This window comes from Pygocentrus nattereri, chromosome 22 (assembly GCF_015220715.1).
Source record: "Pygocentrus nattereri isolate fPygNat1 chromosome 22, fPygNat1.pri, whole genome shotgun sequence".
NCBI classification, from domain to species: domain Eukaryota; kingdom Metazoa; phylum Chordata; class Actinopteri; order Characiformes; family Serrasalmidae; genus Pygocentrus; species Pygocentrus nattereri.
The window spans coordinates 8,201,017-8,224,682 of NC_051232.1; the positions used below are offsets into that span (position 1 = coordinate 8,201,017).

Sequence of the window (23,666 nt, forward strand, 5' to 3'; positions counted from 1 at the left end):
GTGAGGCGCGCGGGTGGAAAGGGGCGGGCCTGCGAGGTGTCGTCAAAGCGGCGCGAGGCTGTTTGTGCTCGGCAGCGCAGCGAGAGCGGCAGCGCGCGATGGCACCGTGAGCGCGCGCACCGACGGGGTTGCACGCGAGCGCGCTCTCTCCTCGCGGGTCTTTTGCCAAAAGACACCTGAGCGGTAGCTATCGGAGCGTGAACCGCAGCGCGCGCGCGCGCGCCTTCCTCCCCCCTCTCTCTCTCTCTCTCTGTCTTTCTCTCTCTCTCTCTCTCTCTCTCTGTCTTTCTCTCTCTCTCTCTCTCTCTTTCTCTCTCTCTCTCTGTCTCTCTTTCTCTTTCTTTCTCTCTCTCTGTGTCTCTGTCTCTCTCTCTCTCTCTTTCTCTCTCTCTATCTATCTGCACTGCTCGTGCACGCGCTCCTGCGCCATGGCGCTCACCATCTGCACGAGATTCACGGATGAGTACCAGCTGTTCGAGGAGCTCGGCAAGTGAGTGAATCTCCACCATCGTTATTATTGTTATTATTGCTGTTATTTAGCCTCGCATGTTGAGCGAGCGCGCGCCTGCTGGCTGTGTTTGCCGTGTGAGCGCGCGCGGGGGGTTAGGGGGGCGTCTGGGCTGCGGAATTGAGGTTTGCTGGACGCAGCAGCGCACAATGCAGCAGAGAACAGCGCGAGGCGCTGCGGGGGAGATCTGGGGAGGCAGTGGGCGTTTGGCGGGGGACCGGAGGTTGTGGGCATGTGCTGTGCAGCCCAAACCGTGCAGGGCGGCGTGCGCGTGGGTTGGGAGTAAAGGAGGACTGAAGCGTTCAGCAATGCGACAGCATCATCATCACCACCATCATCACTGTCCCTATCATCACCATCATCGCCATCACAATCACCATCATTACAATAATCACTATTACCATTATCACCGCCAACAACACCACCATCATCACTGTCCCTGTCATCACCATCATCACCATCACAATCACCATCATTACAATAATCACTATTACCATCATCACCAACAGCACCACCATCATCCCTGTCCCTATCATCACCATCATCACCTTCACAATCACCATCATCACAGTCACCATCATTACAATAATCACTATTACCATCATCACCAACACCACCATCATCACCATTATCCCCATCACAATCACCATCATTACAATAATCACTATTACCATCATCACCACTAACAACACCACCATCATCACTGTCCCTGTCATCACCATCATCACCATCACAATCACGATCATCACAATAATCACTATTACCATCATCACCAACACCACCATCATCACCATTATCCCCATCACAATCACCATCATTACAATAATCACTATTACCATCATCACTGCCAACAACACCACCATCATCACTGTCCCTATCATCACCATCATCACCATCACAATCACCATCATTACAATAATCACTATTACCATCATCACCACCAACAACACCACCATCATCACTGTCCCTATCATCACCATCATCACATCACAATCACCATCATTACAATAATCACTATTACCATCATTATCACCAACAACACCACCATCATCACTGTCCCTATCATCACCATTATCACCATCACAATCACCATCATTACAATAATCACTTTTACCATCACTATCACCAACAACTCCACCTTCATCACTGTCCCTATCATCACCATCATCACCATCACAATCACCATCATTACAATAATCACTATTACCATCATTATCACCAACAACACCACCATCACCACTGTCCCTATCATCATCACCATCACAATCACCATCATTACAATAATCACTATTACCATCATTATCACCAACAGCACCATCATCATTACTGTCCCTATCAACAAAATCATCACCATCACAATCACCATCATTACAATAATCACTATTACCATCATCACCGCCAACAACACCACCATCATCACTGTCCCTATCATCACCATCATCACCATCACAATCACCATCATTACAATAATCACTATTACCATCATTATCACCTACAACACCACCATCACCACTGTCCCTATCATCACCATTATCACCATCACAATCACTGATTACAATAATCACTATTACCATCATGACCAACAGCACCATCATTATCACTGTCCCTATCATCACCATCATCAACATCACGATCACCATCATTACAATAATCACTATTACCATCATCACCACCAACAACAACACCACCATCATCATCACTGTCCCTTTCATCACCACCATCACAATCACCATCACAATCACTATCATTACAATAATCACTATTACCACCATCACCACCAACAACACCACCATCATCACTGTCCCTATCATCACCATCGTCACCATCACAATCACCATCACAACCACCATCATTACAATAATCACTATTGCCATAATCACCACCAACAACACCACCATCATCAACACTGTCCCTGTCATCATCTTCACAATCACAATCATAACCATTGCCAACACCATTATTATCATTACCATCATTGTCACAATCACCATAATCATCAGCACCCCAATCACCATCCTCACCGTTACAATAATCACTATTACCGCCATCAGCACCATCACCATCATCATCATCACCACCATCACCCCTACCATAGTTCACATCAGCACTATCACACTCACCATAATAATTATCATCATCACCTCTATCCTCCTCATGTCAGTCAAAGCAGGGACCATGTGTGTTCATGCATGTGCAGTGAATGTGATGCTGCTGCTGTCTACTATCTACTTCCGTTCTTAGAGTACACACTACATTCTCACTCTATACACTACATTCTCACTCTACACACTACATTCTCACTCTGTACACTACATTCTCACTCTATACACTACATTCTCACTCTATACACTACATTCTCACTCTACACACTACATTCTTACTCTGTACACTACATTCTCACTCTGTACACAGCATTCTTACTCTATACACTACATTCTCACTCTGTACACTACATTCTTACTCTATACACTACATTCTCACTCTGTACACTACATTCTCACTCTACACACTACATTCTTACTCTGTACACTACATTCTCACTCTGTACACTACATTCTTACTCTATACACTACATTCTCACTCTGTACACTACATTCTCACTCTGTACACTGCATTCTTACTCTATACACTACATTCTTACTCTATACACTACATTCTCACTCTGTACACTACATTCTTACTCTATACACTACATTCTCACTCTATACAATACATTCTCACTCTGTACACTACATTCTTACTCTATACACTACATTCTCACTCTATGCACTACATTCTTACTCTATACACTACATTCTCACTCTGTACACTACATTCTCACTCTGTACACTACATTCTTACTCTATACACTAGATTCTCACTCTATACACTACATTCTTACTCTATACACTACATTCACACTCTGTACACTACATTCTCACTCTGTACACTACATTCTTACTCTATACACTACATTCTCACTCTATGCACTACATTCTTACTCTGTACACTACATTCTCACTCTGTACACTACATTCATACTCTATACACTACATTCTCACTCTGTACACTACATTCTCACTCTGTACACTGCATTCTTACTCTATACACTACATTCTCACTCTATACACTACATTCTCACTCTGTACACTACATTCTTACTCTATACACTAGATTCTCACTCTATACAATACATTCTTACTATATACACTACATTCTCACTCTATACACTACATTCTTACTCTATACACTACATTCTCACTCTGTACACTACATTCTCACTCTGTACACTGCATTCTTACTCTACACACTACATTCTCACTCTATACACTACATTCTCACTCTGTACACTACATTCTCACTCTATACACTACATTCTCACTCTGTACACTACATTCTTACTCTGTACACTACATTCTTACTCTATACACTACATTCTCACTCTATGAACTACATTCTCACTCTGTACACTACATTCTTACTCTGTACACTACATTCTTACTCTATACACTACATTCTCACTCTGTACACTACATTCTCACTCTGTACACTACATTCTTACTCTATACACTAGATTCTCACTCTATGCACTACATTCTCACTCTATGCACTACATTCTCACTCTGTACACTACATTCTTACTCTATACACTACATTCTCACTCTATGCACTACATTCTCACTCTATGCACTACATTCTCACTCTGTACACTACATTCTTACTCTATACACTACATTCTCACTCTATGCACTACATTCTCACTCTATGCACTACATTCTCACTCTGTACACTACATTCTTACTCTGTACACTACATTCTTACTCTATACACTACATTCTTACTCTATACACTACATTCTCACTCTGTACACTACATTCTCACTCTGTACACTACATTCTTACTCTATACACTAGATTCTCACTCTATGCACTACATTCTCACTCTATGCACTACATTCTCACTCCGTACACTGCATTCTTACTCTATACACTACATTCTCACTCTATACACTACATTCTCACTCTATGCACTACATTCTTACTCTGTACACTACATTCTCACTCTGTACACTGCATTCTTACTCTATACACTACATTCTTACTCTGTACACTACATTCTCACTCTGTACACTACATTCTCACTCTGTACACTACATTCTTATACTATACACTACATCCTTACACTATACACTACATCCTTATACTATACACTCCATTCTTAGACTATACACTACATCCTTACACTATATACTACATCCTTATACTTTACACTCTGATCTTAGACTATACACTACATTCTTACACTATACACTACATCCTTACACTATACACTACATTCTTATACTATACACTACATTCTTACTCTATAAGCTACGTTCTTAGACTACACACTATGTTCTTAGACTATACACTATGTTCTTACGCTATGTCATACAGATTTACATTGTGGACTATATAATTGCACTTTATACTATATTTCTACGCTATGAACTATGTCATTGCACTATATACTAACTACATAACATTCATACAATGCATACTATATTCTTGTTCTATGTACTCTTTCTATATTCTTACACTGTATACTGCTAATATGTATTATTCTAACTTTATGTTATTACTCTTTACACTATATTTACACACTGAATTATATCCTTACACTGTGCACCATAATGTTCCACAGCATATATAGTCACAACAGATTATATTCTTACACTACATTTTTACAACATGTAAAGTATAGTTTTACACTATAAACTGCCTTCTTGCACTGTGGACTATATTTTTACACTCTACACTGCATTCTAGTGTTATGAACTATGTTTTCACAATATACATTGCATCTTACACTATGCATTCATTTTTTATACTATACACTACATTCTATGAACTGTACTCTTATAGTGTGGATTCTGTTGTTACACTTCATACTACACTGTACAGTTCATTCTCACTCTATGCATTATATGTTTATACAATATACTACACTATGCACTGCATTATTGTATTGCGGACTATATTTTTGCACCATACATTGCATTCTTAGACTAAAATTGTGTTTTTACATTATGATCTTCCTACTCTGTGGACTATGTTTTTACAAAATCCACTGCATTCTTACACTGTGGACTATAGATTTTTACTATACACTGCATTTTTTGTTCAGTGCACTATATTTTTACGCTATGCACTGCATTCTTGTACTATGGACCAAATTTTTAGATTACAGACTATATTTGTACACTGTATACTGTATTCTTACGTTTTGCACTGCACACTGCGTTTTTGCACTATTGACTATATTTTTACACCATACACTGCATCCTTACACTGTGCTCTGTGTTTTTACACCATACACCACATACGTACACTGTACACTGTTTTGTAACCACACACTATCATCTGAAATCATAAATGTTTTGCAGTAAACAGATAGGGCACTATGAGTGTATCATTTCTGGGTTAGCAGTTAGCTAACGTTGTGGCTGGTACTCTATGGAAATACTCTCAGACACAGGACTGAAGGGCACAGTAAACTAGAATGAAGAAGAATGTGAGGTGACTTCATTAACCCTGTTTTCGTCCAATCAGAACAGAGCCATGAGCACAGATGGAGCGCACACACACACACACACACACACACACACATGCACACGCTCAGTTAGGTCTGTACTTGTGTATCAGCAGTTTGGTGCCATATGCTGTATCGTCATCACTCTGCCTTCTCTTTGCACTTGTTTATCTCTCTCTCTCTCGCTCTCTCGCTCTCTCTCAGGGGGGCGTTCTCAGTGGTCCGGCGGTGTGTGAAGATTTCCTCCGGTCAAGAATATGCTGCCAAAATCATCAACACCAAGAAGCTCTCTGCCAGAGGTAGGCGGAGCCTGACTGTGTACACTGATTTGCATTCTTCAAAATAAAAGTGCCACAAAGGGTTCTTGATGCCGTAGAAGAACCGTGTTTGGTTCCCTACGCATTCCCTACGGTTCCATTATTTTTGTGAAGAACCTGTTAAGTTAAATCTCCATATAGTGACAAAGATCCCATAAACTAGTAAACAACGTTTTTATACATTATACATTTACAGACGCGGTGACTACACTGTAATATAGGTCTGCTGTTCATGGTTTGTCTCACGTGATATATACAGCATATGTTTGTATAAGTGTAAATGTATACATATAACCAAACCGATAATTCTATAAAGTATAAAGAGAGAAATCTGAGGGCTTCAGCTGGTCTTTTCTCTGGTCGGTCAGTGCTGAGATTGAAAATGTGAGTGACCCAGTTCTTTCATATTGGTTTGCTTTACTGCATTTTTGCCGGCGGGCTGTTTCCCTGCAGCTCCGCAAGAAGCAACCAGTCATCTTCCTCCTACCTTCAAAATGACCAGTCAACTTCCTCTTACCTTTACAACAACCAATCATCTTCCACCTACCTTCACATCAACCAATCATCTTCATCATTTTCGTGTTTTATTGCTTAAATATAATGTAGCTGTCTTCTCATATAAATAACAAAACCTGCATGCAGTAATGAACTTTAGTCATTGGTAGGATTTTAAAATACCATATGATCTAAAATAGTGCATCATTTTTTAAACTGCATCATTTTTCCACCCTCCATATATGACATATGCTGATAGCAGCGCCTTTATATCCAGAATTGGAGCTGCCCAGGTGTGTGTTCAGGGTCTGGATATTGGACTACAGCCTGGGGTCTTTATTATGTAGCCATGTGTCTCTTTTTACTGCCACAATATTTAATATGAATATGAATATGAATTAAGGGCTCACACAGCCACTGAATCCTCTGTGGTAAGCGTAACTCTGCCTCAGCCCTGCCTGAGCCGCTAGACTTAGTGACTTTTGGGGCACTTTTTTCGGTGAATCTTTTTCTAAAAAAGCAACGAGTGACAAATCTTGTGAGGAGGAAAGCAAGAAATGTAAATCTCAATAGGACAAATAGGACAGTTGTAATTTATTCCTATGCATGCTGACAATTTTCTTTATTGAGTGTACTAAAGTGTGGCTTTCCTATCCCCGGTAGCTCCTGTATGGTTTTCTGACGTGGTTTACAAAGTTATTTAGTACCCAGTTTTATCAGTTGGCCTTTATCATAGGTTATTACAGTACAGCAGTTATTGTGGTCATAATACCTGAAATTGGATCTGAGCCTCCTTTTTTATTGCATAGATAAAAACATTGAATATTTTAATGATATATCGACCACTGAACTGGAACAGTCTCCATGTTTCATTTTAGAAATCTGGTCAAATTCATTTATTCTTTTCCCGAAAATGTGTCCACAGTGTGAACAAATGACCTGCTTGGACTTTTCCCGCGTAAAAAGCATGTCAACACTTATATTGTTCCATTTTACTTTTGTTTACTCTTTTCCTCCATTATGATACGAGTGGATAAGCTCAGTTTATTGGCCCTCAGTGAGAGAGGCTACTGGTTTGAGGAGCTTCAGCCTTCTTTTCTATCATTGTTTATTCTCAAGCAGTGCTCAGACACATTTGTGCTCATGTAATTTTATACAGTTAACAAAAACCTAGTTTGTTTTTGATATTAAATGTGGTCAAATCCATCTCAGTCCCTCTGAACATAATTTGCTTAAATCTTGACAGTATTTACACCTGGATTTTCAGGTAGTGAAATCCAAATGTACCCTGTCAGAAGGCCCTAAATTGGTGTTGAATATGTCAGTGTAAACATTGACAGAACCAGATTAATCATGACACCAAGGATTTTTACAGATGTACCTGATGCAACTGAGAAGCTGTTAAGTTTAAGGGTTACATTAGACAGTTTGTTTCTAGCAGCTTTTGGACCAAGAAGAAGAATATCTGTTTCATCTGAGTTGAGTAGGAGGAAGTTACTCAACATCCAGTCTTTTATGTCTTAAATCTTATTAAGTTGAAGTTCATCATCTGCTTTGGTCAATACTGTATATACAACTGTATGCCACCAGCGTAGCAGTGGAAATTGATGTCATGGTTACTGAAAATTGTACCCAGTGGTAGCACATATAATGTGAATAATATGGGTCCTAAAACAGAGCCTTGTGGAACACCATACTATACTTTGGTAAGAAAATATGATTCACCATTTACATTCGCAAACCAGTCAGGTAAGATCTGGTTATTTCTTGCAAAGTCTAGAGTGTGATTGCAATAATGAGTGGGGTCCATTATATGTTGAGTGAAACCAACAGAGTCTAAGATGGATATAAATTCCTTACTGGATCCTGTGGTTTGTCAAACTAAATATAAAACTCTTTGGTAGTTATTACTTTATTTGAGAGCATTATTAAACTTGATAGAAAGTCAGTGAATTCCTGTAAGTATTCACAACAGTATGAATTGTTTTCTCGTCAGGAATTTGATTATCATGTAATGTTTAAGTATTTGGACATTCAAATAGCAACACCAGTGAAAATACTCATTTCCAACTGTCAGATTATCCTCTGTGTTTCCTCTAGAGAGCGCTATTTTCTTGTTTTCTCTTCTCTCCTCATTTTTTTTCTCTCACGGCTTTCTGCCAACACTGGTTCAACGTGATCAAAATTGGAAACTTCCTAATAGGAGTATATGCAAGGAAAAGGTGCATCTGGCTGATTGATGTTTTGCTGTTGTCCAGTTTCTCGGCCGGTAGTTTGGCCCTGATACAAAACTTCAGGTCAGTGGTGGAGGGGCCAGAAGTGGTGGGTTTAGCAGTGGGGGGGTCAGTGGTGGAGGGGTCAGTAGTGGATGGCCCAGCTGTTGAGGGGCCATAAATGTAAAGACCAGAGTTGGAGAGGCCAGTCGTGGAGAGGCCATTCATGGAGGGGCCAGCGGTAGATAGGCCAGACATGGAAAGACCACTGGTGGAGGGGTCAACTGTGGAGAGATGAGCGATGGAGGGGCCTACAGTGGAGAATCTAGTGGTGGACAGGTCAGAGGAATCAGGAAAGAATATGCTATGCTGTAAGCTAGACAAGGCAATGCCCTCAGTTAGAGATGAGGCGGAAGAGAACCTTTGTAATCTATCCTGGCCCAGTGGTGGATAGGTTTGCTGGCCCCACAGAGGCAAGCTTAAATTATTTCTCCTGCTCTGACTGATGAAAGACATTACAGGATAAATAATTAACAATGTGTTATTGTCATTTTAGATTTATCAAAAAATATAGGGACAAGAAATGACTATTTTTAATGGAATTAAAAAATATTTTTTAATCAAGTGAATGAATTAAATTAATTAAAATTCATTGGTAATTGTTGCAACCGTATAATTTCTTATGAATGAAACTAAGTACAACATATGCTACAACCTATAAACAATATTGTAGTATAGATAAACATCCCTTCATATTTATAGAATGAATAGACTTCCTCATGTACTCAATGAACAACACTGTTAATGAGCCTCATTTGAGGGATTCATGCAGCTGCAGTAATGTAACGTTATCGTGAAGTAAAAATATGCTGAATTTAAAAACAGCTCTTATAATATTTCTTTCTATTTACTAATTAAAGTATTAGCAGAATTTTTGGTATATTTTCATTATTTTAGGACCAAATACTAATGAAATGTTATTGGAGTACCGATGTAGAGGAAAACCCTAACTGCCGGTTCTGAGGGAGGGCCATCCTACCCACCCAGAGAGTCTTGGATTCCCAGCCACAGATGGCTGTAGCATCACTGGGAATCAAACTTGTGATCTCCTGATGATAGGTCAACAATAGTTAAGTTGTTTTATGGCTAAATAATAACCACATTTCACTGGGGGCAAAAAGAATCAAATCGTTAGAGTAGTACCAAAGTGCCTAAACCACCAAACAAAGTCATGGATCTTTGAAACTGCTACAATGATGTAGACAGTGTCCTGTCCAACATAATACAGTTTGGTGGAGCTATGAGCTATTTTAATGTGGTTTAGCCACTTTGGCTCTCCTCAGACACCCTCTCAGGGGGGCGGTGCTCTGATACGTGAAGTCCCATGCAGGTTGGAGCATGGGAACCCAGCTGTTCCCCTCAGATGCTTCAGCAGAAGTCCACCGCAAATGCACGGGGCCCTAGCAAAGTGCAACAAGGTCATAGCGCTGACAAAATCACATTCCAACTGGTAGGGCAATCATATCTGAGTGCGATGATATTAGGCCCAAAGGTCAAGGAAATACGGCTGTGGTAATCAGAGGCTAGGGCATGACTAAGCAGAACATATATTATGAAGTCTAGCGAGGTGGGGGAAGGTTGTAGTGCCACCAAACTTTGTCATCCCAGCGGGATGCTAACCTTATCTGAGTGTGGTGACCTTAGGCCCAAAGGTCAAAGAGATATATATCCATAATGAGCTCCTATGGAAAAAGCATACCATACAGGGTCCAGCAAGAGCCAAACACAGAACGTTGTTGTACTACTGGGACACTACTAATGTCCAAGTTTGGTGACTCTAGGCCCAAAGGTCAAGGAGATATGACCCCTAGATGCTTTGGTACTCCCAGGACATTTTGATGGTTAAATGCAAAGTCAACATCACAAGCACATTGAGAGACTCCAGTTCACCTGTGCAGGTCCCACATTTGGTCTGAGCTTGCCGTACAATGAACTTGGTCTACATCTTGGGTTTTATGGTCTTTGGATACTTTACAACTCTTGTGACACTTTTGTACTATGGGCCTCTAGAGTCGGTCCACTGCCAGGAATGGCCACTTTGATGCTCTAGGGTGCTTTATAGGAGTAGCAAAGCATCCCAACAATACCAAAAATGTTAAACAAGGACATAGCACCATCAATGTCGACTGCACTGATGGAGAGGCTGTAAAAAACAAGCAATCCATGACAGTGTACCTTACGCTTGAGCAAACAGACCTGAAATTGCTTGTGCAAAAGACTACTTGCCTCATAAAGTGTGTGGGTGCGAAGCAGAAGCAATCCATCAGCGTAAAGTTGTACGGAACCACCTGAGAACACTTGAGCAGTCTCAGTGGGGGTACCCTTGGGTATGGGGTCAATTTGGAGTAGTGTAGGGAGAAAGCTTTCGGTACTCTGGTCTGGATCAACCCTTGAGGTCAGGATTCCATTTGTAGTAGTGTAGGGTAAAGGGTTAACAAAGTGTCCCAGGACGCTTTAGTACTCTGAGCGGGTCACCATTTGTTGCAGAGATTAGGATGTAGGTCAGTTGCGATTGTTGACAGGTTAGGCTGTTGGTTAGTGGTCTCCAGCCATGGTCCTGGAGAAATACCTTCCTGCAGAGTTTAGCTCCAACCTGTATCCACTAAGCTGCATTGCCCCAATATGGGACATGAGAAGTGGTTGATTTGTTGGAGCGGGTGTGGCAGTGTGTGGTAAGAAAGAGGCTCTACAGGAAGGTGGATCTTCAGCACCAGAGTTGGAGACCACCAGTTCAGGGTTTTAAGGCTTAGAGTTTTATTAGTGTGGATGTTTTAGATTTGCCTCTTGGTGTAGTGTGTCTGATGTGTATGGAGCTGAGAAAGAGTGAGATAAGAGTAGTGCATGGGTGGGTGGCTCACTCAGATTTTCTGACTGTTTCAGATCTCATTAATCTCCTGTTAAAGCAGAGCTGAGCTGCAGTGCAGAAGAGAGAGAAAACGAGGAGGATTAACTCATAAATCTCTTATATACACTCACCATCATCTTCCTCATCCTCCGCCTGTACACTGCATTGTTTACACGGTTCTCTGTTCAGACTGATTCACTATCGACTATACCTCATCATATGTATATATTTTCTATTATGTATTGGAATAAACGTTTATTTAATAAAAGGTTGCAATGTAAAGCATTAAGTGTGGTGTTCAGCTGAATAGGGCTCAGATAGATTTTACTAATCACTGCTTTCTGCTTTTATCATCACTTCACACACTGTGCCAGCTTTTTTGGAATTAAGTTTTGAAGTTTGATCCAGTTCTTCTCCTTTGAGTTGTTCTTTGGCACTTTATCTACAGCAGAAATGCTTTCAAAACAATCCAAACCAGAGCATCATGGAAACTGGTTTCTGCTGGTAGTTGCCTGCTGTAGTCCTACCATCTGAGTTTTGGCACTATCGTCAGGAGATTTGAAACCAAGGGATCATAACTGTCCTCTCTCTGGGTAGGATGGGCACTTGGCAGGATGCTAACCATCTGACTGTTAGCTAAAATGACAGAGTTAGTAGTGAGAGTTCTCCTCAAATTGTGTTGCTTTAGCGGCAATTTGTACAGATGTGGTGAAGGTTCACGATGCTACACTGAAGTGCTGCACACCTGATATTCACCGCATTCACAATGCTATGACTAAGCACCATCAGGTCAGTTCTGACTCTTGGTGTCCATATGGACAGTGTTTCTCCAGAACATCCTGTCTTCTGTTTGGGTCTTCAAGCTTCTGAATGGCTGGTTCATGATTCCTCTGATTGAATCTGTCGTCTTTTAAACCTGAACTCCTCCAAGTGTGATGGTCTTTTCCATTCCAAATCGGCTCTTCTCAGAATGTGTCCAAAGTTAGAGCTTCAGTTTGCTAATCTGGGCTTTGATTGAGAGCTGAGGCTTGATTCATTTGAGGATCCATTAATTGCTTTGCTGTCCAGGCTTCTCTTGAAAGTCTTCGACAACACCATCATTCAAAGTCATCTTTACTTTTTCCTGTCCTGCCTGTTTATAGTCCAGCTTTTACACCCATAAAGAACCACAGAGAAGACCACAGCCTGGACAGTTCTGGTCTTTGTCTGTAGAAACATCAGTATATGTGAAGGTCTTTTCAGGTTCCTTCACCCCCATTCCGCTGAGTGCCGTATTTCCGTGTCCTATTTCTTGCGCACTGGATCCTCTGATGACTGATCCGAGTAGGCAAAAGCTGTCCACCATCTTCACATCTTCTCTCTCAGGGGTAAAGTTAGAGTCCTTTCCTGGTAAATATCAGATTGATTGACATTCAGTATTAAAGCAGTCCAATCAGGACGCCCCTCGTGGTCACTGCTATGAGGCACCAAGTGGTGCACTTAATGCTAACACTTCAACATTTACATAAAAACAGCGTTCTGTTTTTTTACAGTAGCAAATTAACACAGTATCATATTGCAGTGTCTCCTTGGATGCCAGTGTGTGCAGTTTGGAGTTGATATCACTGATGGGGATTTCATTGGCGTGATGGTAGCGTGATGGTAGAACATCATTTAGGATCAAGTGCTAAAGCTAAAGAAGCAAACATGTCTCAGCTGATGATCCTCATTTGGGGTAACAGGGGTGGTGGTGAGGGATGTGTGGTTGAACTATAGCTTCAAAGTTTAGTTAGTAAGCTCTGGATATGAAGAGAGTATAATCTGCATGCAGGACCAGTTCCACTGCAGAAAAGAGAGGAATCTGATTGGAGGAGGAGTTGCTAGACAACAGATGTCTGACCGGTCGATAGGTGGAATACCTGTGGAGAGAGAGAGAGAGAGAGAGAGAGAGAGAGTCAAGGTTAACAGAACTGGACGCTGAGCTGAAATGGATCAGTCAGTCTAAACTCAGATCACATTGTTCTGCAGTTTTCATCCCTCACATCTGAACTTCATTTACATTTTCAGTACAGTTCTGCAATAAAGACCATTTACATTTGTCACCATTTCATATAAAGTGACAGCAGTAGGGCTAAAGTGGTAAGGTTTAAGTATTAGAAGTAGATATAAAGTATTAGCAGGAGAGATAAAGCCTTAGCAGTAAGGCTAAAGCATTAGTAGAAGGGTTACTCTGTTGAGTTTGGGATTATGGTGGTGCAACTGAAGCATTAATGGTTTACAGGGTTTAGAGCTGATAAAGTCTGTTTATCAGAGATGAGACTAAGAATAATTTACTATTAAGGTCTGTGGCAGTAAAAAGAAACATTACTGTAAACTGTGTTTTGTTGCAGTGTTGTAGTCTATGATGCAGTGTATTGCAGTGTTTATTGTAATGTATGATGCAGTGTGTGTTGTAGTGTTTGCTGCAATTTTTATTGTAGTGTATGGTATGTGTTGCAGTGTTGGTTGTAGTGCATGATGCAGTATATTGCAGTGTTTGTTGCAGTGTGTGATGCAGTGTGTATTGCATTGTGTTGAAGTGTATAATGCATGCATTGTTGTGATTGTTGTAATGTTTGATGCAATATGTATTGCGGTGGTTATTGCAGTGTATGATGCAGCATGTGTTGCAGTGGTTGTTGTAGTGTGTGATGCAGTGTGTATTGCAGTGTTTATTGTAGTGTAAGATGCAGCATGTGTTGCAGTGTTTGGTCTACTTTATGATGCAGCATGTGTTGCAGTGGTTGTAGTGTTTGTTGTAGTGTATGATGCAGTGTGTTTTGTGGCGTGTACTGCAGTGTATGATGCTGCATGTATTGTGGTGTGTATTGCAGTGCGTGATGTGTGATGCAGCATGTGTTGCAGTGGTTGTTGTAGTGGTTGTTGTAGTGTATGATGTGTGGTGCAGAGTGTGATACAGTGTATGTTACTGTGCTCAGAGCTGCATTAGTGTTTGGAGTCGTTAAAGCAGGCAGTGACGCTGGCACAGATTTACTACTTCAGCTTGTTTTATCAGAGAGATTATGGGATGAGGAGAGCAGGGAGAAGACTGGGCAGAGTAGAGTGGGGGGAAGAAACCGCGGGGGGTGGGGAGTTATTTATAGATTCAGTAGATCAGCGTGCCAGCTGTCCTGCACACAGACTGTAGAGCGGTGATGAGTCACTGCCCAGATCTGGCGTTGCGCTCTCTGTACTGACCAGAGGAACCAGACTAGCTAAAATCACAGGGCTGATCTGAGAGCAGGTTTTACCAGAATAAGATTACAATAGCGCTTACATTTTGTAAATAAAATATAATTTACACTTTATTAATAATGCAGATCATCACTTCATTAGCAGTGCTGATACCAGACCAGATTACTCAGTGGTGTTGATGTCCATGGTGTTTGTAAAGGCTGTGTAAAGGTAATATCCGTGTGCTTTATAGAGATTCTGCTCTGAACAGCTCGTCTTTCTGCTGTACTGGAGAAACGGATGCTCTAGATCAGCTCAACTGAGTAGAGTGTTATGCAGGGAGAGGAACAGATGTTGGGTCAGGGGTCAAGGGCAGGGGTCAGTTTTAGAGTTTGCTGCTGAATCTCTGCTGGCTTCCAAATGCTTTACAGAATATTTGTAATCATTTTACTCACTTTATTTATGTGAAATATTTAAATGTAGCTTTTTTACAAAACAATTTCTTTAAGCAGGAGATTTGTATAGAGTGTAAAAGTGTGTAGAGTTGTGTAGAGTGTAGAGACATGTAGAGTTGTGTAGAGTGTAGAGTTGTGTAAAGTGTAAGGTTATGTAGTGTAGAAATGTGTAGTGTTGTGTAGTGGTATGTAGTTGTGTAAAGTGTGGAGTTGTGTAGAGTTGTGTAGAGCGTAAAGTTGTGTAGACTGGAGTAGAGGTATGTAGATTTGAGTTGCACAGTGTAGAGTTGTGTAACATATAGAGTTATGTAGCGTATAGCTGTGTAGAGCTGTGTAAAGTATAGAGTTATGTAGTGTAGAGCTGTGTAGAGTTGTGTAAAGTATAGAGTTATGTAGTGTAGAGCTGTGTAGAGCTGTGTAAAGTATAGAGTTATGTAGTGTAGAGTTGTGAAGTGTCGAGTCCAGATAAACTAAGCTTATATCCACCTTTAGCCTCAGTAATCAGAACACTTCATTCTGAAACATGTTTAAACTGTCTGTGATCAAAGTTTTATTGTTTCTCTTTCACTCACAGATCACCAGAAACTGGAGAGAGAGGCCAGAATCTGCCGACTCCTCAAACACCCCAATATCGGTATGAATTACCTCCTCAAACACCCCAATATCAGTACGAATTACCTCCTCAAAAACCCCAATATCGGTACGAATGACCTCCTCAAACACCCCAGTATTGGTATGAATTACCTCCTCAAACACCCCAATATCGGTATGAATTACCTCCTCAAACACCACAATATTGTTATGAATTCTCTCCTCAAACACCCCAGTACTGGTATGAATTACCTCCTCAAACACCCCAATATCGGTATGAATTACCTCCTCAAACACCCCAATATTGTTATGAATTCTCTCCTCAAACACCCCAGTACTGGTATGAATTACCTCCTCAAACACCCCAATATCGGTATGAATTACCTCCTCAAACACCACAATATTGTTATGAATTCTCTCCTCAAACACCCCAGTACTGGTATGAATTACCTCCTCAAACACCCCAATATCGGTACGAATGACCTCCTCAAACACCCCAATATCGGTATGAATTACCTCCTCAAACACCCCAATATCGGTACGAATTACCTCCTCAAACACCCCAATATCGGTACAAATTACCTCCTCAAACACCCCAATATCGGTACAAATTACCTCCTCAAACACCCCAATATCGGTATGAATTACTTCCTCAAACACCACAATATTGTTATGAATTCTCTCCTCAAACACCCCAGTACTGGTATGAATTACCTCCTCAAACACCCCAATATCGGTACGAATTACCTCCTCAAACACCCCAATATCGGTACGAATTACCTCCTCAAACACCCCAATATCGGTATGAATTACCTCCTCAAACACCACAATATTGTTATGAATTCTCTCCTCAAACACCCCAGTACTGGTATGAATTACCTCCTCAAACACCCCAATATCGGTACGAATTACCTCCTCAAACACCCCAATATCGGTACGAATTACCTCCTCAAACACCCTAATATCGGTATGAATTACCCCCTCAAACACCACAATATTGTTATGAATTCTCTCCTCAAACACCCCAGTACTGGTATGAATTACCTCCTCAAACACCCCAATATCGGTATGAATTACCACCTCAAACACCCCAATATCGGTACGAATTACCTCCTCAAACACCCCAATATCGGTACGAATTACCTCCTCAAACACCCCAATATCGGTATGAATTACCTCCTCAAACACCACAATATTGTTATGAATTCTCTCCTCAAACACCCCAGTACTGGTATGAATTACCTCCTCAAACACCCCAACATCAGTATGAATTACCTCCTCAAACACCCCAACATCAGTGTGAATTCTCTCCTCAAACATTTTAAAATCGGTATGAATTACCTCCTCAGGCAGTCCAATATCAGTTTGAATTATCTGCTCAAACACCCCAAATTATTTTTCCCTTTTTTGTTTTGGGGCAGTTCGGCTCCATGACAGCATTTCGGAGGAGGGCTTCCACTACCTGGTGTTTGATTTGTAAGTATTACAAAGAGCAGCAATTCAAAGCCAGGTAACTGTTCTTCATTTTATTATTATTCTGTGCTTAATTTGTACCGTTTCACTGGTGGTGGGTTCTACAGTTAGAACCACAAAACTTTGCTGGATCAAGCCACCTTTGCAATAATGGTGCACATATGTACCTGCACACATATATACGCACATAATAACAACCACCCAGGATACACAGTCGTGTATGCCATGCATACCATAGTAGTGGCCTAACAACACCTTAGCGACCACCTGGGATAGCATAGCAATGGCATAGCAACACCCTAGCAACTAAATGGAATACCACAGCAATGTCCAGGCGGACCAGAGCAATGGCCTATCAAGACCTTAGCAACCACCTGGGATAGCGTAGCAATAGCCTAGCAACTCCTTAGCAACCACTTGGGATACCATAGCAATGGCCTAGCAACACCCTAACAACTATGTGGAATACCAAAGCAATGGCCAGGCAACACGTTAGAAACCTCCTGGGGGTAACATAACCATGGCCTAGCAACACCTTAGCAACCACCTGGAATACCATAACTACAGCCTTGCTACACTGTAGTTTATTTATGCTTAAGCTCTTGACCTTTAATGAAATGTGTTCTTTAAATAAACTGGTTTGGTACTCTGGTGTCTGTATATTTATATTTCTGCATTCATAATCTGGTGTATTGCTGATGTGTCACGACATTTGACCACAGGGTTACAGGAGGAGAGCTGTTTGAAGATATAGTAGCGAGAGAGTACTACAGCGAGGCTGATGCCAGGTAAACAGGGGGCCCTGCTTAAATCTATTTATGCATATTCATCATTTATTTAATTTAATGAATTAATTAAATTAATGAAGTATGTGTATTTATACATAAACACGGAGAAACAGAATCTACTAACTTGTATTTGTTAATAAATAATACAATAAATAAATTCCAAAAATGGGGTGCTCTTTTGCTCTTTAAGCCCCCCAATTTTAGATTAACCTGAGTTTTTACTGCTCCTTTCATTTTATTGACTGTTATTTAATTCATCATATTCTTTCTCTCTCTCTCTGTCTCTCTCTCTCTCTCTCTCTCTCTCTCTCTCAGTCACTGTATTCAGCAGATTCTGGAGAGTGTTCATCACTGCCATGTTAACGGGATCGTCCACAGAGATCTGAAGGTCACTCGCCCTCGGCCTCCAGTACCACAGATTTAGCCTGTAGTGATGCAGCATGTCTGCATTTTCCTTAAAGAGATAGTTCAGTGAAAAATCTTCCCTCCAAATGTTGCCAATTAGTTCGGCATCTGAAGTTTGTTTCTTTTCTGCAAGCTGTAGTGTCAGAGCTAGTGTGTAAGCTGTAGTGTCAGAGCTAGTGTGTAAGCTGTAGTGTCAGAGCTAGTGTGTTAATTGTAGTGTCAGAGCTAGTGTGTAAGCTCTAGTGTCAGAGCTAGTGTGTAAGCTGTAGTGTCAGAGTTAGTGTGTAAGCTCTAGTGCCAGAGCTAGTGTGTAAGCTCTAGTGCTAGAGCTAGTGTGTAAGCTGTAGTGTCAGAGCTAGTGTGTAAGCTCTAGTGCCAGAGCTAGTGTGTAAGCTGTAGTGTCAGAGCTAGTGTGTAAGCTGTAGTGTCAGAGCTAGTGTGTAAGCTGTAAGGCCAGAGCTAGTGTGTAAGCTCTAGTGCCAGAGCTAGTGTGTAAGCTGTAGTGTCAGAGCTAGTGTGTAAGCTGTAGTGTCAGAGCTAGTGTGTAAGCTGTAGTGTCAGAGCTAGTGTGTAAGCTGTAGTGTCAGAGCTAGTGTGTTAACTGTAGTGTCAGAGCTAGTGCGTAAGCTCTAGTGTCAGAGCTAGTGTGTAAGCTGTAGTGTCAGAGCTAGTGTGTAAGCTATAGTGTCAGAGCTAGTGTGTAAGCTCTAGTGCTAGAGCTAGTGTGTAAGCTGTAGTGTCAGAGCTAGTGTGTAAGCTCTAGTGCCAGAGCTAGTGTGTAAGCTGTAGTGTCAGAGCTAGTGTGTAAGCTGTAGTGCCAGAGCTAGTGTGTAAGCTCTACTGCCAGAGCTAATGTGTAAGCTGTAGTGTCAGAGCTAGTGTGTAAGGTGTAGTGCCAGAGCTAGTGTGTAAGCTCTAGTGCCATGCTAGTGTGTAAGCTGTAGTGTCAGAGCTAGTGTGTAAGCTCTAGTGCCAGAGCTAGTGTGTAAGCTGTAGTGTCAGAGCTAGTGTGTAAGCTGTAGTGTCAGAGCTAGTGTGTAAGCTGTAGTGTCAGAGCTAGTGTGTAAACTGTAGTGTCAGAGCTAGTGTGTAAGCGCTAGTGTCGGAGCGAGTGTGTAAGCTGTAGTGTCAGAGCTAGTGTGTAATCTCTAGTGCCAGAGCTAGTGTGTAAGCTCTAGTGTTAGAGTTAGTGTGTAAGCTATAGTGCCAGAGTTAGTGTGTAAGCTCTAGTGTCGGAGCTAGTGTGTAAGCTCTAGTGTCAGAGTTAGTGTGTAAGCTCTAGTGTTAGAGTTAGTGTGTAAGCTCTAGTGCCAGAGTTCATGTGTAAGCTCTAGTGTCAGAGTTGTGTGTAAGCTCTAGTGTCAGAGCTAGTGTGTAAGCTCTAGTGTCAGAGTTAGTGTGTAAGCTCTAGTGTCAGAGTTAGTGTGTAAGCTCTGGGGCCAGAGTTAGTGTTTAAGCTCTAGTGCCAGAGTTAGTGTGTAAGCTCTAGTGTCAGAGCTAGTGTGTAAGCTCTAGTGCCAGAGCTAGTGTGTATGCTGTAGTGTCAGAGCTAGTGTGTAAGCTGTAGTGTCAGAGCTAGTGTGTAAGCTGTAGTGCCAGAGCTAGTGTGTAAGCTCTAGTGCCAGAGCTAGTGTGTAAGCTCTAGTGCCAGAGCTAGTGTGTAAGCTGTAGTGCCAGAGCTATTGTGTAATCTCTAGTGCCAGAGCTAGTGTGTAAGCTGTAGTGTCAGAGCTAGTGTGTAAGCTCTAGAGCCAGAGCTAGTGTGTAAGCTGTAGTGTCAGAGCTAGTGTGTAAGCTGTAGTGTCAGAGCTAGTGTGTAAGCTGTAGTGTCAGAGCTAGTGTGTAAGATGTAGTGTCAGAGCTAGTGTGTAAGCTGTAGTGTCAGAGCTAGTGTGTAAGCTGTAGTGTCAGAGCTAGTGTGTAAGCTCTAGTGCCAGAGCTGGTGTGTAAGCTGTAGTGTCAGAGCTAGTGTGTAAGCTGTAGTGTCAGAGCTAGTGTGTAAGCTCTAGTGCCAGAGCTAGTGTGTAAACTGTAGTGTCAGAGCTAGTGTGTAAGCTGTAGTGCCAGAGCTAGTGTGTAAGCTCTAGTGCCAGAGCTAGTGTGAAAGCTGTAGTGTCAGAGCTAGTGTGTAAGCTGTAGTGTCAGAGCTAGTGTGTAAGCTGTAGTGTCAGAGCTAGTGTGTAAGCTGTAGTGTCAGAGCTAGTGTGTTAACTGTAGTGTCAGAGCTAGTGCGTAAGCTCTAGTGTCAGAGCTAGTGTGTAAGCTGTAGTGTCAGAGCTAGTGTGTAAGCTGTAGTGTCAGAGTTAGTGTGTAAGCTGTAGTGTCAGAGCTAGTGTGTAAGCGCTAGTGTCGGAGCGAGTGTGTAAGCTGTAGTGCCAGAGCTAGTGTGTAAGCTCTAGTGCCAGAGCTAGTGTGTAAACTGTAGTGTCAGAGCTAGTGTGTAAGCTGTAGTGTCAGAGCTAGTGTGTAAGCTGTAGTGTCAGAGCTAGTGTGTTAACTGTAGTGTCAGAGCTAGTGCGTAAGCTCTAGTGCCAGAGCTAGTGTGTAAGCTCTAGTGTTAGAGTTAGTGTGTAAGCTCTAGTGTCGGAGCTAGTGTGTAAGCTCTAGTGCCGGAGTTAGTGTGTAAGCTCTAGTGTTAGAGTTAGTGTGTAAGCTCTAGTGCCAGAGTTAATGTGTAAGCTCTAGTGTCAGAGTTAGTGTGTAAGCTCTAGTGTTAGAGTTAGTGTGTAAGCTCTAGTGCCAGAGTTCATGTGTAAGCTCTAGTGTCAGAGTTGTGTGTAAGCTCTAGTGTCAGAGTTAGTGTGTAAGCTCTAGTGTCAGAGTTAGTGTGTAAGCTCTAGTGTCAGAGTTAGTGTGTAAGCTCTGGGGCCAGAGTTAGTGTGTAAGCTCTAGTGTCGTAGTTAGTGTGTAAGCTCTAGTGCCAGAGTTAGTGTGTAAGCTCTAGTGTTATAGTTAGTGTGTAAGCTCTAGTGCCAGAATTAGTGTGTAAGCGCTAGTGTTAGAGTTAGTGTGTAAGCTCTGGTGCCAGACATAGTGTGTAAGCTCTAGTGTCAGAGTTAGTGTGTAAGCTCTACTGTCAGATTTAGTGTGTAAGCTCTAGTGCCAGAGTTAGTGTGTAAGCTCTAGTGCCAGAGTTAGTGTGTAAGCTCTAGTGTCAGAGCTAGTGTGTAAGCTCTAGTGTTAGAGTTAGTGTGTAAGCTCTAGTGCCAGAGTTAGTGTGTAAGCTCTAGTGTCAGAGTTAATGTGTAAGCTCTGGTGCCAGAGATAGTGTGTAAGCTCTAGTGTCAGAGTTAGTGTGTAAGCTCTACTGTCAGATTTAGTGTGTATGCTCTAGTGCCAGAGTTAGTGTGTAAGCTCTAGTGCCAGAGTTAGTGTGTAAGCTCTAGTGTCAGAGCTAGTGTGCAAGCTCTAGTGTCAGAGTTAGTGTGTAAGCTCTAGTGCCAGAGTTAGTGTGCAAGCTCTAGTGCCAGAGTTAGTGTGTAAGCTCTAGTGTCAGAGTTAGTGTGTAAGCTCTAGTGCCAGAGTTAGTGTGTAAGCTCTAGTGTTAGAGCTAGTGTGTCTCTTCTGTTAGCTCTTGTGTTAGTTGTAGAGCAGCTATAGAGCAGCTTCAGCAGATCTCTCTCCTGATGTCCCTCTGTGTGTCTGTAGCCAGAGAATCTGCTGTTAGCAAGTAAGCTGAAGGGGGCAGCAGTGAAGCTGGCTGATTTCGGTTTGGCCATAGAGGTTCAGGGGGAGCAGCAGGCCTGGTTCGGTAAGAGCTATAAACAATCTCACGCATACATTTCTCATCACATGACATTATTGTTTGGTACTGTTTACTGATATTTATCATAAACCTGTTAACTATTAAAAGGAATATCCACTCGATGAAAGTGTTCCATTTTCGTAGTTTGAGCCGTGCTGAGTGTGTTAATGTCTGTTCAGGCTTTGCTGGAACTCCTGGATATTTATCTCCGGAGGTGCTGCGGAAAGATCCGTATGGAAAACCAGTGGATATGTGGGCCTGCGGTGAGCAATGCTGCAGTACCTCTTTCAGACTTAAATATACACACACACACACACATATATATATATATATATATATATATATATATATATATATATATATATATACACACACACACACACATTTTTTTTTCTCAGTGAGTGTGTTTATAATCAATTGCTGTAAATGTAATACATACAATAATGTATCATATTTATGGCCAATAACCATATATATTATATAACACTCAGTGTATATCATATATATAAATATGCACTCAAAATCTGTGTATATAAAATATCTCATATATACAATGATTGTGTATGTCTAATGTATCAAATACAAATGAGACTGTATATTGTTTATATAAAACAATCAATAAATTAATATATGAATATTAATGTTTATTTATTGATTTATTGTGCTATCAACCTGTTTATTTTGACACTATACATACACACACACACACACGCGCACACACACACATCACCAACACACACACACACCACACATATCACTAACATACACATGCACAAACAGTTTTGTGGTAAATTGTGAAAAAAATGTGGCAAATTGTGACTGTGTGTTTACAGTCACTGATATGTGTGTGTGTGTGTGTGTGTTCTGCAGGGGTCATCCTGTACATCCTGCTGGTGGGGTATCCTCCATTCTGGGATGAAGATCAGCACCGTCTGTATCAGCAGATCAAGGCTGGCGCGTACGACGTGCGTATAAACACAGTCCGACTGCAGCTCCGTAGCTCCTCTACAGGACACAGAATGGATGAGA

The 23,666-nt window shown here is 41.5% G+C and overlaps 1 protein-coding gene across 4 annotated transcripts in view; it reads left to right on the forward strand.

Moving 5' to 3' along the window:
• Nucleotides 1–45: 45 nt before the first annotated feature.
• camk2d2 (calcium/calmodulin-dependent protein kinase (CaM kinase) II delta 2) overlaps nt 46–23,666 on the forward strand; it is a 53,095-nt gene continuing 29,474 nt past the window's right edge. For 2 of the 4 annotated variants that reach the window (XM_037532932.1, XM_037532933.1), the window contains exons 1-9: nt 46–490; nt 6,263–6,357; nt 16,210–16,269; nt 17,648–17,702; nt 18,422–18,487; nt 18,803–18,875; nt 22,541–22,643; nt 22,817–22,900; nt 23,508–23,602. In XM_037532932.1, the coding sequence (XP_037388829.1) occupies nt 429–490; nt 6,263–6,357; nt 16,210–16,269; nt 17,648–17,702; nt 18,422–18,487; nt 18,803–18,875; nt 22,541–22,643; nt 22,817–22,900; nt 23,508–23,602 (693 nt within the window). In that variant the 5' untranslated portion in view covers nt 46–428. Of the gene's footprint in view, nt 491–6,262; nt 6,358–16,209; nt 16,270–17,371; nt 17,392–17,647; nt 17,703–18,421; nt 18,488–18,802; nt 18,876–22,540; nt 22,644–22,816; nt 22,901–23,507; nt 23,603–23,666 lie in introns of those variants that run through there. The other 2 variants (XM_037532930.1, XM_037532931.1) reach the window with 1 other exon arrangement.